This window comes from Stylophora pistillata, chromosome 2 (assembly GCF_964205215.1).
Source record: "Stylophora pistillata chromosome 2, jaStyPist1.2, whole genome shotgun sequence".
Classification (NCBI taxonomy): domain Eukaryota; kingdom Metazoa; phylum Cnidaria; class Anthozoa; order Scleractinia; family Pocilloporidae; genus Stylophora; species Stylophora pistillata.
In genome coordinates, this window is record NC_142520.1 from 21,499,701 (window position 1) to 21,514,304 (window position 14,604).

Consider the following 14,604-nt stretch of genomic DNA (forward strand, 5'->3'; position numbering starts at 1 on the left):
GGCCTCCTCCGCAGCCATGGACAACTCTAAATCACCAAGAGATTCTTCATCTAACCACTCAGAAACTTCCTCTTTTGATAAAAATTCTTCGCAATAATTCTCAGTTAATACCCCGCCACACATATATTTTTCACTCATCCGGGCTTCTGTTTCATCCTGACAAATCCGGCATAATTTGATGAGAGGTCCATTCCAGCCGTTTTGTTTAATTTGGTTTTCTTGCTTCCCTCGTCTGATGACTTCCATATTTGGTTTGTATAATTCTCATTATCCTGACAAGATTGTCACGAATGCTTGTTGTGATCCCTAAGGCTTCTTGTATGTGAAACTGCACCCTCGCTATCCCAGCTGTGGTGTGGAATCTGAAGCTCAAGCAGTAATGCATCGTCCAAGTCATTACCGAAGTCACAATCACCAACTTTAGGTTGCATAACACAACCACTATTGTCAAATTGCGTTACAGCTTGTTTATTTCTTGGGACACCATCTTCGTTCAAGTTGTTCTCGTTTGTATTAAGCATCTCTTCCATTTCATCTTTCCTAGAATCATTTAGCCTCTGCTCGCATTCAGATAACAACTTACAAAGCTCTGGATCATCAAAATCATTAGTTGAAAACTCGTCAAACTGAAAAATGAAAATACACGCTTTTCAAAGATTTTGAAATGAAGTAACAAAAGAGCTCATGATGAGATTAATAAACTACACTTCATGAATCGTATTCAAATCTTTTACACAGGAGAGTGATTATTCAATTACCCCACAACTTCACAACGGATTGATTTCCTGTGGCTTTTCTGAAAGTAACCAAGCGATACAGGGTTTGTAAATTCCTTTTTTGAACATACGACAGTAGGCTATGACTAGTTACTATGATAAAGACACTTTTACCCCTTCAATGCTTCCTCAAATAACGCAACCGATAAAGCTTTCCCAATGTTTGAGTAATTAATGGATGAATCTGAAATTTAGTTAAGTACTTCTCGCCGTTAGGAATATACCACAGACTTCTCCCTGTTTATCTTTTAAGGCTCCAGTTTTCTTTCGTACTTTTGCAAAGTCTGGAAAATTTTTCGCAAAAATCCATACCTTTCTTATAATTTTAAGAGTGAGCGTCTCCTGACTATCTTGACCATCTTGTTGAAGGATTGTAAAAGCTAGAATAATGCTGGTAAAGATCTGAATATAGATAGATAGATAGATAGATAGATAGATTGGATAGATTAAATAAATTAGATAAATAGAGATTAGGTAGGTAGGTAGATAGAAACTGAAGGTTAGTTCTCCAGTTCCTGGAAAAAACCCTGCCATACTTTGCATTTCAATTGGAATCTGTGCGAGAACTCTCCCTGAATCGTTATTCTGCATTCTCGATTTTAAGTCTGCTCCCCGACAAATCCTAAAAAACGAGGTGTTTTCGGCAGCCAGAACATACCAGGGGAACGATAGTCAATCCCTCTACAGTTGGGGTCGTGGCATTCCTGGTAGTAAACACAAAGTCTCAAGTCTGCCACAATCCTAATATAAAAAAAATTAACTGCGTATTGGTGCATTTTTCATAATCATTGATTCACCTTTCTTATAATTCATGGATGATACTTTGTTTATTAACCTCATTTTCTTTCAAGGAAGTTTGGATAGCCTCCATCATTCACCACTTGCAACGAAATGTGGGTATAAGTTGACTACTGTAAATCATGTCAACAACATAAGTGCCATGCAGTACAATCGTCGTGATCCAAACTGGAAGTAAACACATTGTAAGGCAAAGAAAATACATGCACTTTATATGATAAGCTGAATAACACGTGCAGTCTGATTGGTTCTTACTTATGATCCATTAGAGGAGAGACGCATAGATGACTTCACCATTTTCATTATTTGCTTTATAACAATATAAAATAAAAAGATTTCAAGTTGCAGTTATAGATCACAAAAGACGTTCAAATGTGGAAAGACTTTGTTCTTATCACATTTTGACGTTACCTGTGACCTACTACAGAACAGATGCACGGAAACATGGAATCTGCTTGTTCATCATTGCTAAAAGAGTGGCTTTTTAGCTTACACCACGTTGTTACTCTTGTAACAAACTTCCTGTTACAAGCAACATCATAAATATTTTCCAGGTGGTGACAAACATACTGAAAAAGAGAAAAAATATTCATATTTATTCCATGATATGTGGTCAAGTGAACCTTCCAGAGTTGTCATAGGAAGAAAAACTAGGTTGTAAAGGACAATAACTATAATTGAAGAATGTGCCAAAACACTAGATACTTTTGGAAATGGAAAGACTCCTGGTAATGACGGCAACCTGTCAAATCTTACAAAACTTTTTGGAGCTCTGTAGGTGAGCACATGACAGATATGCTTTTACCGTATTTACCCCTGTATAATGCGCGCCCATGTAGAATGCGCACCCTTGTTTTTAACTTAATTTATCAGAGAAAAAAAGTTTTTCACGGCAAAAAAGACAAGTTAAATATGCGTACAATTATTTATTAAGACAACAAGAATGAGAAATTTACTATATCGTGAATATCAATATCTTTATTTTGCTACTTAGCTATTTATGACATTATTGAAATCAAACTTAAGATCTTCAAGCGAGGCCTAGCTAATTTGACGATTTCATGGCCCGGTAAATATTATGAGTGAGCAACAACATGATTTTGTGTCATACCATCGTACCTTTAGAATTTTCAATTTTTCTGGCCGTAAAGTCAAGCAAAGAACAACATAACCACGATGATTTCCAGTGCGTGCCCTTAGCACATATAACAAATTTGCGTGTTTTCGCCTATAGCAGCAAATCAAGAACTGCTTTAAATAAAGCTTTTGTCCTGAAATGTTTCTCTCTCACTTTCTTCTTGCTTCTCATGGAAAAATTCCATGTAGCATGAGATCTCTTCACATGCGGCCAAATTTGCATATTCACTTTGAAATCTCATTCACGTGCCTGTTTGCACACTTGCGAAAATATTTAGCGATTGTTGTCGTTCGTCTTGATTTTAGATTTAAATTTTCGTAATTTTTGAAATTTTTGCAATTAATTTACAAATTTCATTACGGGCCAGCCAAAGACCAGCGCGTGGTAACGAGGACTGAAACCAGATCAGGTAGAACCTGTCAATACATCACAATGTCGGTGTGTTGATAATATATTTTTGTTTTGACATTTCGTTTACGCCAATTTGTTATCCCTTGATTTAGAACTTTAAGAAGTTTCCGGGGCTTTCATTTAAGCCGAATGATCTGGTTACTTTACTAATTGCTTTTTGTTCTCTTGATAGTTTGGTTAGATTGACGTCTCCGTGTTTAGTTAGTGCTTTTTAGATAGAAAATTATAGTTAGAGTTCTAGTTCAGGATAAGACACCGTGTAATCATGATCCTTTTTGGAATAAAAGACAAGTCTAGATCGTAAATCCCGATAAAGTAATCACGATCCGCGAGCAACAGTAAGCAACAACTTGGAATACACTCAGGACCTACGGATTTGCATGCATATATATCGCATGTATTTGAATTATTCTAGGATATGCAGTTCTTTTTTTGGTTAAGAGTAAGTGTGTAACGGACGTGAGTAAACGCTTTTCAATTCAACCGCGGTGTACTACACTATATTCGCACAATACATTGGTAATTTCTTCAAGTATAGATTCCGGTTCTCCGCTTTGAAAAAGAACGCTCCAAAGAATAGGATAAAAAAGAAAAAGAGAAAGATTGTTTGTTTGACGGTCTATCGCATACGTGTATCAACCCAGGAATCGAGATTCAATTCTAGCTTGAAAAGAAACATTTGTAGCAAGAATGATTTTTATTTTAACTTTTGTATGATATTTCCTTGATATATCAATCCGGAAAGTACTCAAACTACAGTGAACTTTATTTCAGGACTACATGTATCTAGCATATAATTTTCCCTTTGATCGGAGGGCACATTTATGCAAGTGTATTTTCTTATATTTCCTGACGAGAATTTATTACACATTCTAATAATGAGCAATTATTTGTAACTTGACCAAGTAGATAAAGAGGTCATGTGCAAGAGTGTTCTCCCCAAGTTTGCAGATTTAAGATAGCGCATACAGTTACGATAATTTCTATCCTTGTAATATGAACCCAGCTGCTGGCGATACATCTGGAGGTGAGCACATTCAAATAATCCCGCGGAGAAGCTCTTACGGTTCAGAACTTATCGCCGATCTTGTAGATCGAATCTTTGACAAGTTAAAAATCAATATTGATACTAAACTTGGTGCCTTTAAGAGCAGTATTCATTTCCAAAGTATCATTTCTGGATAAGGATATCGTATCCTTTTCGGATAGCTGTGGACATCGCCTTATTTTTTCCTAAGGATTTATGATAGCTTGACCCGTAATTGGTTTAGGTAAACTTTATTACTTTGCGTCATGATAGACAACCAAACTCTGTGGAATCCTATCGTCATTTGTAGTACAAATGGAAACATTTCACCGAGTTTTTCTTTGGGTGACAAATTGTCTCAAAGTGTTGTACTTAAGGGAGGGAGTGAAGTTACAATGTTAACTTTGACAATTTACGATGAATCGTTCTCGATTTTGATGGTTGATTGTTTAATTCTAGGTCCTTGACAGTCGACATTTAGTAAGAAGATATCAAAAGTTTCTGTTTTTTAACATAAATAGTTTCTCCAGTGATTTTCAGATCAAGCATTTCTCTGGACAAATGGATTGAAGCCTAAGTCGAAGACCTTTGACAGTTGTGAGATCCAATATCTTAATTCCCGAAAGCATAGTCACAGAATCAGATGACGAAAGAGATTAAAAAGCTGCGGAGGATTACCGTACGTGAACACAGGCTCGCGCCTGCACTCTCCTGCTCAAAAATTAATAGAAAATTAATGGAACAGTTGAAAAATAAATAAACCCCGTTCTGGCTTGCTGGTATGTCGGATGATAATTTCCTTGGCTGAGAGATTATCCTCAAAATTTGATATTTTCCCTCGAAGCTTCACTTCTCGGCTAAATATTCATTTTTTGGACAATCTCTCAGCCGCGGACATTATCAGCCGACATACCAGCCGCCGGCCCGAAGAGGTTTATTTACCAAATAGCACAGGGATTTTTAAAAAGAAGAATTGAATGAGGGACGGTGAACGGTGTACAATTATGATAAATTCTGGAAAGAAAATGCATAAATGTTTCATATTTCGTGCACCCAGCACTCTCGTGCTATCCCGGTATCCATTTTATTTGTGAGCTTTTGTACTTAAAATATGTTGGTGTGAAAAAAAAAAAAAAAAAAAAAAAAAAAAGATTGGAATAGTTTTTAGAATCTGCACCCGGAAATATTATAATCGTTGCTGATATAAAGTAGTAAAAATAATTTTTGTGCAATTAATTAATTAATTAACTAATTAATTAAGCACGATGGCCGGTTCCCATGTAAATTCCTTCCGTTACTATCTTAGAGGTCACGTGACGACGCGTTTAGGGCTTGAGCAGGTTTAAACACGAAGGCGCGCTATAAATATGTTGGCTTCGCCCTTGATTTTAGCTCAAATGAAAGAATCATCCAATATTGCGACAAACGGTCTGACCATAAGTGAATCGGTGTGCATGGAAGTGCAGTAAAAGTATTATTTTGGGTAAAAAATTAGAAGATATTGAGTCTCGTTGACTCTCATTTCCATAATTTAGCTTATTTGGTTTTATTTGGCACAAACACATCGTTCGGCCGTTCAAAATGCGAGCTACGGTCGACTATTCAGTCGTACAGTTGTATTTTCAAAACTCTCACCGTGTAACTTCGGCTTATATCCCCAAGCCCCTTGTACACATCGGTTGGCTAAGCCTTCAGATTATTCCCACTGAAACTAGCGGCGTCATAAATACTGTATGCGCAATATTAGCAGCCAGAATTTCAGACCTCTAGTGGTCGTTCGGCAACAGTCTTAGCTGTCGCTGCTCGAAGGATATTTATTGTGAATTTTGTGCGTTATGGCTGACGGAAATAACCCATCTATGTGCAAGAAAAAGCGTCCAACAGATCGAGGTCTTCAGTTCTCTTTCAGCAGAGAGCTTCCTCAAGAGAGCAGACTTCTTGGCATCAAAGACCGCGTCAAAAGGCGCGTTAAATCTAACAAAAGCGACCTCAAGTACACAGAATGCGGATCTGATAGAGGCTCTTCTGTTGGTTTTTGAGGAGAAAATGGAGAGGAAAGGACTGACATCGAGCCACCTGAGCTTATCATCAACTGGAAGCACAGCTAGTCCGGATGCTATGCTTACTCTTTCTTATTGACTTATTTCTCTTGCAGAATGAAAATGTGAATAGAGAAGTATAGTCTCTGCAGATGTACCAACATGCCAGGCATCCGAATCGTCCAGCAGAGATCAGGGTGCTTACTGCAAAAACATTCAAATTCAGGGAAACCATCTGGTCTACCTTTTTTAAATAACTGATGTCCATTCTGCTTACCAGTGATTCTGACTTCCTGTGATAACTTTAAATGGGAGCTCAAATGTCTTTTAAAAGATGTGAGGTAGCCAGGGAAGAATAATTACAGCAACTGCTGGTACTAAGTAGTGAAGCATTCATTAATAATAGGTATTACTCATGGGACTTTCCCTGCAGTTTTATTGACGTTTCCACCTCTTAATTTTCTTTTGACTGTCTATGTTTCATGAACTTATTCAATAATTATTTATAATTGCTCTCCTTGACATGGGCATTTGTATGAGAATTTGCTTATTCCCTTTTATGCCCCATGTAAGGAATGCCTGAAGGGTCAGGAAACCTTGACCTCACATCTTTTATAACACAATTGGGCATCTTTTCCCGCACTGCATTAGCTTGGTCCCCAAGTTCCACTTTTCTGGCCTGGTAAACAGGGTCTTTCCAGAGCCCACACTTTTTTAGAGATCTGTAGTAAGTCTTGTAGTCTTTACGACCTCGCACGTGATTTTCTATGTACGCTTCTCCATACTAAAGAGCTTTTTTCAGTTATTTATTTCACATTGGATAAAGCGTCTCAACCTTTTTTTTTTATATTGAGTGGGTATGGCCTTTCACTTCCATGGCAGAAGAAAGATATATCAGGCTTTTTGACTGACTGCTCCACGAAACGAATCGTCTACAATAGATACGCTATTGGATGGTGCAGGGTTTTTTTGGCTGCCAATGAAAGCTACGAAACCATCGACCACTTTCTTAAATGGCTGCTGGATTAATATTCTTTTGTTTAAAATGAAATTAGCCTTTGTGGTCTCGCTTGAGATAATGTATTCTTTTCAATTTTGTACTGGAGAACGAGGCCAGAAAGGCTAATTTAAATTTAAACAAAAGAATATTAATCTGGCAACCATTTATGAAAGTGGTCTATTAGGGGCCAATTTGTTCAGGGTATTTCTGACAGAGCCATTAATGATTGTCACTGTTCAGAAAATGTACTGAAACAGTCCGTGCCACTTAAATATATAAATCTTGTCTGTAAAACACAAAGTTAATATTTTTAATACTGAAAAAGAGGTCTGGCTGCTACGTAACATTAAATGTCTTGGAGTTGACTTAAAGGCCCATTTTCATCCGAGATCCTTTGCAGTCGTTTGTTTTTGTTTTGGAATCGCGCTATTGTTAAATGGCGAACTCTGATAGTCATTCACAAACACTATTGAAAAGAATAAACAAAGATTTGGTGAAGAACACAGTAAACAAATTTGCAGCTAAATATTTGAGGCTGAAAAATCATAAATCGAGGCTGTGTATAAAACTTCTACAAAGCTTACTTGATGCTGAAGGAAATTTTCCGCTTCAACACTAAATAAAATATAAACAAATAACCAATATTGGCCAAAACTGATTTACTTTACGCATTTCAATTATAGAATAATGACTTGTACAAATGAGATCGCTTACATACATATCTCAGGATCTCAAGTAAAAATCAGTCAAATAATTATTCTCACCTCGAAAAAATCTCCCGGGAGTCTCTAGTTCCATCGTAGGAACAATGCAATAACATTTCTGCAAAAGCGCTGTCTGTAGTGTTACCGAAACCTATTGTTGTTTTCCTTGCCCTCCATAAATCATACACAGACTCTCGAAGTCGAATAACCTTTGCCGAGCCGGGCAGACCCTGCCTTCCTCTATACCGCTTCTTCAGGGGCATCAACTTTTCAAATGACGTTTTTCACCGTCATACATGTAAGAATTAAAAACTATTTACTGATATGGATACTACGATAGTTTGTTGTTCGCACATGACTGAAGATGGAACTTTGAAAGCCCTAATTAGTAAGATGGAAGAAGATATCAAAGCGATTCCGCAACTTCGTGGAAAATAGCGTATTTTTCATATATGAAAAATGATCTGGGCGCGCAAGGCATCTCGGTTGAAAATGGGCCTTTAAGGTTACCCAAGCTAAGTTTCTCAGATAATAATGTGGACAAGTTTGTTAAAAGTTTAGACATTGATCATGTCACACAGATCCCAGGGGCATCAGATATTTCTTACACAGTCACTGGCCTAGTGTTTATAATTATTGATTTGCACATGAGAGTTCCCCATCTTTCTTGTAAACTAGTCTGGTTCAATGAAAATGAAAATCATTTAATTTCTCAGTTCTCGGATGACGGAGCTCCTAAAACAAATGAGCTGACAATGTCAATTCTAAGTATGGCGTACTGGAACTTTGGTGATCAGGTGTAAGTGTAAAAGAGAAAGATCAAATAATGTATAACCTCTGGAAGCAGCTCACTGAAGAGATGAAAATGTTTGAAGGTAATGTTTTGACTGTTTGTGATAAAGGGTGCACTGTTGAATTTCAGTCAGGAGCAGGCATGTCCTGGCAAAGCTGGGCTGCCAATGAACTCAACCAGGCAGCTACATATCCTTCCCCAAATGCACATGTTCATAAAGGAAACATGAATACTATGGGGGTTAGTTTTGGAATGGGTAAAGATGACACCTGGAAACCTTAAACTAAGGTAATGAGAACCTCTAATACTGAATTGGTGAACAATTTTCTTTCCTCTCTTCCCCAAACCTTTCAGAAAAAATTGAAATTTCAGAAAGTTACAGTTCACGGCTGAAAATGGCATCCGACAATTTGGTCTGTCTAGGATTGGGCATTTTCCAGACAGGTTAAGGCGTGGGAAGAGCAAAGTCTGATCCTTTTTTTTCTGCTCTGGGAGCACCTATAGGGAATAGAGACTCTTTTGAGGGTCTCTGGTACAGACAGTGTTGGGGAGCGTGCTAGGAAGCAGGGGATGTTGCAGAAATCAGAGGTGGACCTAAAGCAATACCTGCAGAAGAGAAGTTTTCCTCATGTAAGGCATGCATCAGGTAGGGGGGGGGGCGCGTATATTGGGATACTTTACTTCAAGAGTAAAAGAAAATTTTAGTGATGAAGCTAGAATAGGTATAACAAGTTACCAGTTAGGCTTATTGGCAATCAAACCATTGCATTGGCTCTATATTACCATTGTTTAGTTGAGACTTAAGAAAGGAAGATGAAACAGAGGCATAAACAATCCAACGACTGCCTCTTGGCAAGATAGGTGAGTATCTGAAGAATGCAGGGGGACTTTTTAATAGAATAGAGACCAATTCTGCCCAGGTTGCAGAACTGAAAGAAATGTGTAGTATGTATTTTAACTTGATGTCTTTGCTTTTTTCATCAAGTTAAACGGAAGTTCCGTAAGCACACAGGAGACGCTTTTAGAGATGATGCAATGCGAAAGTTGCATAAGCATATGTAGGCTAGATCACGAGGTTGTAACAGGAGATGCGTGGAAGATGATAAACTTAGTTTTTGTGTGTGAGAGCAGAAATTAAGAGAGACATTGTGAAAACAAGGAGGAAAATAAAAGAGGAGTTGTTAAGGACAATTTTCGAGTATGTGAGTTAATTAGAGTGTACCCCACAAGTTTGGTACATTTGTGTTAATGTCGCAACATGGAAAGTTGGATATGCCATTCCCTATGAAAATTTGCTGTTTAGAAGATATAGGGTGGGATGTGGCATTGTCTCTTTGCAGGCTAAAGAAGCCAAACATTCTGGAGTGAAGTGTGATTTGACCTTACCTAACCGGTCAAATGTTAGCACCACCACTGGTAAATGGTGGCAAGTAATGCGAAGTAATTATGTTCGCTCATTTTACCTCCTTGAACATCAACCAATGCCCTCTTGTTGTCCCTCACACTACCAATGACGTTCTCCACCACAATGTTACCAACCAAATGTTTGCAGTTGTGGTGGAGATAAAGAAAATGATTTGCTCAGTTGTCAAGTTTGTTTGTCTAGTATTAACCTGGTGACTTGCGCAAGCAGCAGAGGCGCGACAGAATCAGTGTTGTGTGCACTAAAACCCATTGTCTGTAAACAGTGCAATACTTGCTTTGCTGATATTTTATCACTGTGGTCTCATATAAAGTTCTGCAATGCCACTGAGGAAGGAAGTGTAGCTATCAATCCAAGTTTGATGACAGTACCTGGTTTAAAGTAAGCTTTACATAGTAGAGAATTAAGCACTGCAGTTAATAAGGAAATTCTAGTTAAGCGCCTTGAAGGTGCATTGGCTTGGGAAGGGTAGTTGAATTATTTTTTAATCAACAGTTTAAATCTCCCAAAATATTTGATGTAAAGTGTATTTTTCTTGGTCAAGTTGGTGCAAAATAAGGCACACTTACTATGAGAATGATAACTAAGCTCTCAACAAATTCTGTGTACCAGTAATGTGGGTAATATGCCTGCTTAATAAGAAAAATATTTTAAAATTGGTGCAAAATTGTTTAAATTAGCTATGTTTGTTAGACAGGTTAAACCTATCGGAATGCAAAAGTAATGTTGTCACTGATATCACTTGGTTTGCACTGATATTTTTACATAGAAAACTTTATAAACCCATTTTTTTTTAACTGACTTCCATTTTAGAGGCAGGGTTTCTGCTCTATTGTATTTATGGAATTTTGTACATAAAAGTTTGACTACTAAACCCTTTACATGCTAACAACAGTATGAATATTCTCCATACTGTTCTCAATACATTTTTCAAGGTGCTGACGAGGAGAATCTGTTTAACAATCAAGAGCTCCTTTATTTAGTTATTATTTCCTTCGTTCTTGTGACTTTGTTTAATTTGGGGTTAATATTGTTAGAAATGAGATGCTGGTCACTGTTAGTGGTCTAAGGGTTAATAACTAATGACTCAGGATTTTGCTTGTTATGTTGACACAATGCATTTGTTTTAGTAATGGATTTGTCTTAAAAAAAGTTACAAAAGTTTGCAGCTTGATAGTTTTAAACGCAGGATGAAGTATACATAGATAAATGAAATTGTATTTAAAAGGAGTAATTCTCTATACTCATTTATGATTTTGTAGAGATCGTGGAAGTCAGACCACAGCTGAATTACAACATCTTTCGTTTCAGGGAAGAGGATATCTTTTTTGTTGCAGTTATGCTGGCAGAAAGTCCATAAGCTTTTTTTTATCTGATCCAATTAAACTTGTCCAGTCATAAGATCCACTTCCTTTACCGTCTGCATTCTTCTTTTCCCAGATTGAGAAAGGAATTCCAATATTATTTATAGCCTTGACAAGGGACTCTAGGTACACACCTTTCTTCTCTCCCCTTGCCTTTCTGAGGTCACCATTGCTGTCCCTTTCCATAACTTCAGTCATTAAGTTTTCAAGTAGGAAGTCTGTTAATCTCATCATCAGGTGAAGTTCATCCAAAATGACATGGTCTAGCTCAATATTTAAAAGGGGCTGGTTTATAACAAAATTTCCGAAGGAGTAGCATATATTTAATATTGGACAGAGTCCTTTTCATTTCTGTAGAGAGGTAGTGCTCCATTGGTTTCTCAGTGTTCTATCCAACTTGTGAATAAGGCATCAAAGACAAGCATAAGTAGATGTGGCACCACTAAGACCCATGGCCATGAGAAGAAACTTAGAATCTCCCCCAGAAACATTTCAATTCTCACTTCTTTCCCATCAACCTGAATTGAGCCAGCTTCCAAAGTAGTGTTGATTTCATCGATGGCTGACCTGAAAGAGTTTACCATGGTGTGATACTTTTCTGGGCCATTGACAATTGCTATGGTTCTGTTGCCTTTAGAGGACATCACCTTTTCACCAGTTTGAAGAAGACAGAAGGAGAGGATCATGAAATTAGTGCTCCTGGACATTTTTGCCCCATCACCACTTATCTTGACTTTCACAGGTTCATTTAGGTCATAATGTGGATTATTTTTCAAACGTTCTCTCACATGTTCAATCAGTGTCTCAGAGAAAGATATCTGGGCACCTGGGTACTGGCCTGGAACAGGTTGAATTGTGCAAATCTTGTTAAGTTCATTTCGCTTTTGTTTGACTAATTAAGACTTTGGGAGCTCATCACACATCATTGTAAGTTCGTGATAAAGTTCATCACTTGCACAGAATTTATCTAAGAGAAAGAGGACTTGTTCCAGTTTTTCATCTTCCTCATCTGTAATGCTGGTTGGTGAGGGTGTGGGTACGGCAGACTTTTCACTGCCAAAATGAAGCGTATATGGTGTGCCATGTTTGGCATCCGCACCTTTGAGGCAACTCACTTCCAATCCATATGACTTCATGAACCAGAGTGCCACTTCTGCTCTACATTTTAGTGCTTTTAGTTGCCTGGACCTCTGCAATACCTGTTTTTAAGTACTGCTGTTTTTAAGACCAGCGTACTTCCACATGAAAATGCCTCGCTATCGCTATATTCCTAAGATGGCTTCCAAAACAACGAAGGAAAAGTGCCGATACGGCGGACGTTTTCTATATTTTTTGCATTGTTATGACGCGTCTCTTCTTAGGGACATGTTGCATAAATAGCTGGATTATCACTCTTCTTATGCGTTGATTTGTCCGAACTATTTAGTCGATCTACAGGAAATTTCTGGTGGTTGTTGAAAGTTTGTTCTTAGACGATGGTGTGGAGAGCGATGGAAAATGAATTCATTCAAGGTTTGATGTCCAAATTTGAACATTCCTCAGGTAATATTTGACGACATTTGAGAACTTATGAGACATTTTGGGTCTCTTTTAGGTCAAATCTTGAATCATCATTTGTCCGAACTTTTCCTTTAAAAATCAACCACCGGACAATATTTTTAGTATCACAAGGATGTCCTCTTTGTTTTAGGAGCAATGGAAGATGGTCATCCTCTTTTACAGGTCAGTAATTCGGATATATATTTTTTATCCTATTCATTTCTTTGTAATCGTTTCTCCGCCATCTTTAAAGGCTTGGTGAGGTGAAATATGATCGATGTCTCCGATATCTGGTAATGATGCAAAAGTTTGTTCTAAATGATGCTATTTTATTACTTTCTTTGTATTTATATCCGAAGTTATAACCTCAAATTTCTAAAAAGAAAAGAGCTTCTTCCTGTTCAATGTTGTACACTTTTCTCAACCACTAGATATTTCTATCAGATTTAAAAAACAATTTTCAACTAAAAGACTTTGAAAAAGGACAAAGAGGAAACAACACACCAGACCCCCATTGCACCCTAATTCTAGAGCATCCCTTAATCCAGTTTAACAGAAATATAAACAACAGTAAACAGTCATATTGAAGTACGGTTATAAGAAACCGGATGTCTCTATAAAGGCCTTAAAGAATCCGTGGGGGTTCGTGAGTTATCTAACAGCGTCCAGTAGTTTGTGATAATGTGCAGAGAAATGAGGTGCTCACCATTGGTATTTTGTTACTTCATTGAGCTGAAGAAACGCGGTTCGTGGTTCCAAAGTCTTGAACATCTTTTTCAGATCAACAAAATTTGTAAATTTCGCGTATACCGTGATAATGTTTTATAGACGCTTGGAGAGAAATTCAGGGAAATGACACATTTTCAATTAGTCGTTTACACCTATTGCACTGTAAGTTTAAATGACAGGCTCATTTAAACTGGGTTTTCACTATAGGTGTCACTAAGCTGTTTTTTCTTTTTGTTTTTTCATTCATTCTTGGTGCAAAGAAGAATAAACACAAGAAGAATGAAACAGCCTTGAGCACTGAACTACATAGAATATTCTTGACTTGATAGCGAGAATATTTAAAGAAGCGGGAAAGGGTCTAACGGTAAATTTGACCCTAGAATGATCCCTCAACAAATTCCCTTACATTTTTTTCTTCGATAATCCATTTTTGCAAACGAATACAATGCATGTTTAAGAGGAAATTTCTTAGTCTGTGTTTTAGTGCAGCTTTATTGGGACATGACCAATGATATGCATGAAACATGCAATATAATATAACCCACGCACTTAAATGTCTCTTTCGAGGGTGGGATTTGACTTGTTCCTCTTACACCAATATTTAGAAAGACTCCAAACTTACGCCACTTCCAGGTGGGTATTGTTACTGAAAATGCCTGATGGTAATTTCTTCAACTGGTTGTTGCTCAGGGACCTGTCAAAATTTAGTAAATGTAGTGTCAATTAAATAGTGTTTGACAACAAAGTTCAATCAGAGTGAATGTGCTTCAAGCTATTCCTGATGTAATGACACGAGGGTCTAAACTTGATCTGATATCTCCAGTTTAGTCTGACATCTCAAGGCAGGATAACAAGAGAGGATA

The 14,604-nt window shown here is 37.5% G+C and overlaps 1 protein-coding gene and 2 pseudogenes across 2 annotated transcripts in view; 2 read left to right on the forward strand and 1 right to left on the reverse strand.

Annotated features, from left to right (window-relative positions):
• The window catches only part of LOC148737741 (putative pre-mRNA-splicing factor ATP-dependent RNA helicase PRP1), a 159,521-nt pseudogene that overhangs the window by 64,845 nt on the left and 80,072 nt on the right, over positions 1-14,604 (forward strand). The window lies entirely within an intron of this gene.
• Positions 5,986-10,634, forward strand: LOC148737746 (uncharacterized; annotated as a pseudogene).
• The window catches only part of LOC148737747 (uncharacterized), a 32,640-nt gene continuing 29,482 nt past the window's right edge, over positions 11,447-14,604 (reverse strand). The window contains exons 6-9 of the mRNA XM_088747845.1: positions 14,364-14,435; positions 12,426-12,526; positions 11,977-12,311; positions 11,447-11,758 (exon numbers count right to left, since the gene is read on the reverse strand). Coding sequence (XP_088603971.1) covers positions 11,447-11,758; positions 11,977-12,311; positions 12,426-12,526; positions 14,364-14,435 — 820 coding nt within the window. The remainder of the gene's footprint in view (positions 11,759-11,976; positions 12,312-12,425; positions 12,527-14,363; positions 14,436-14,604) is intronic.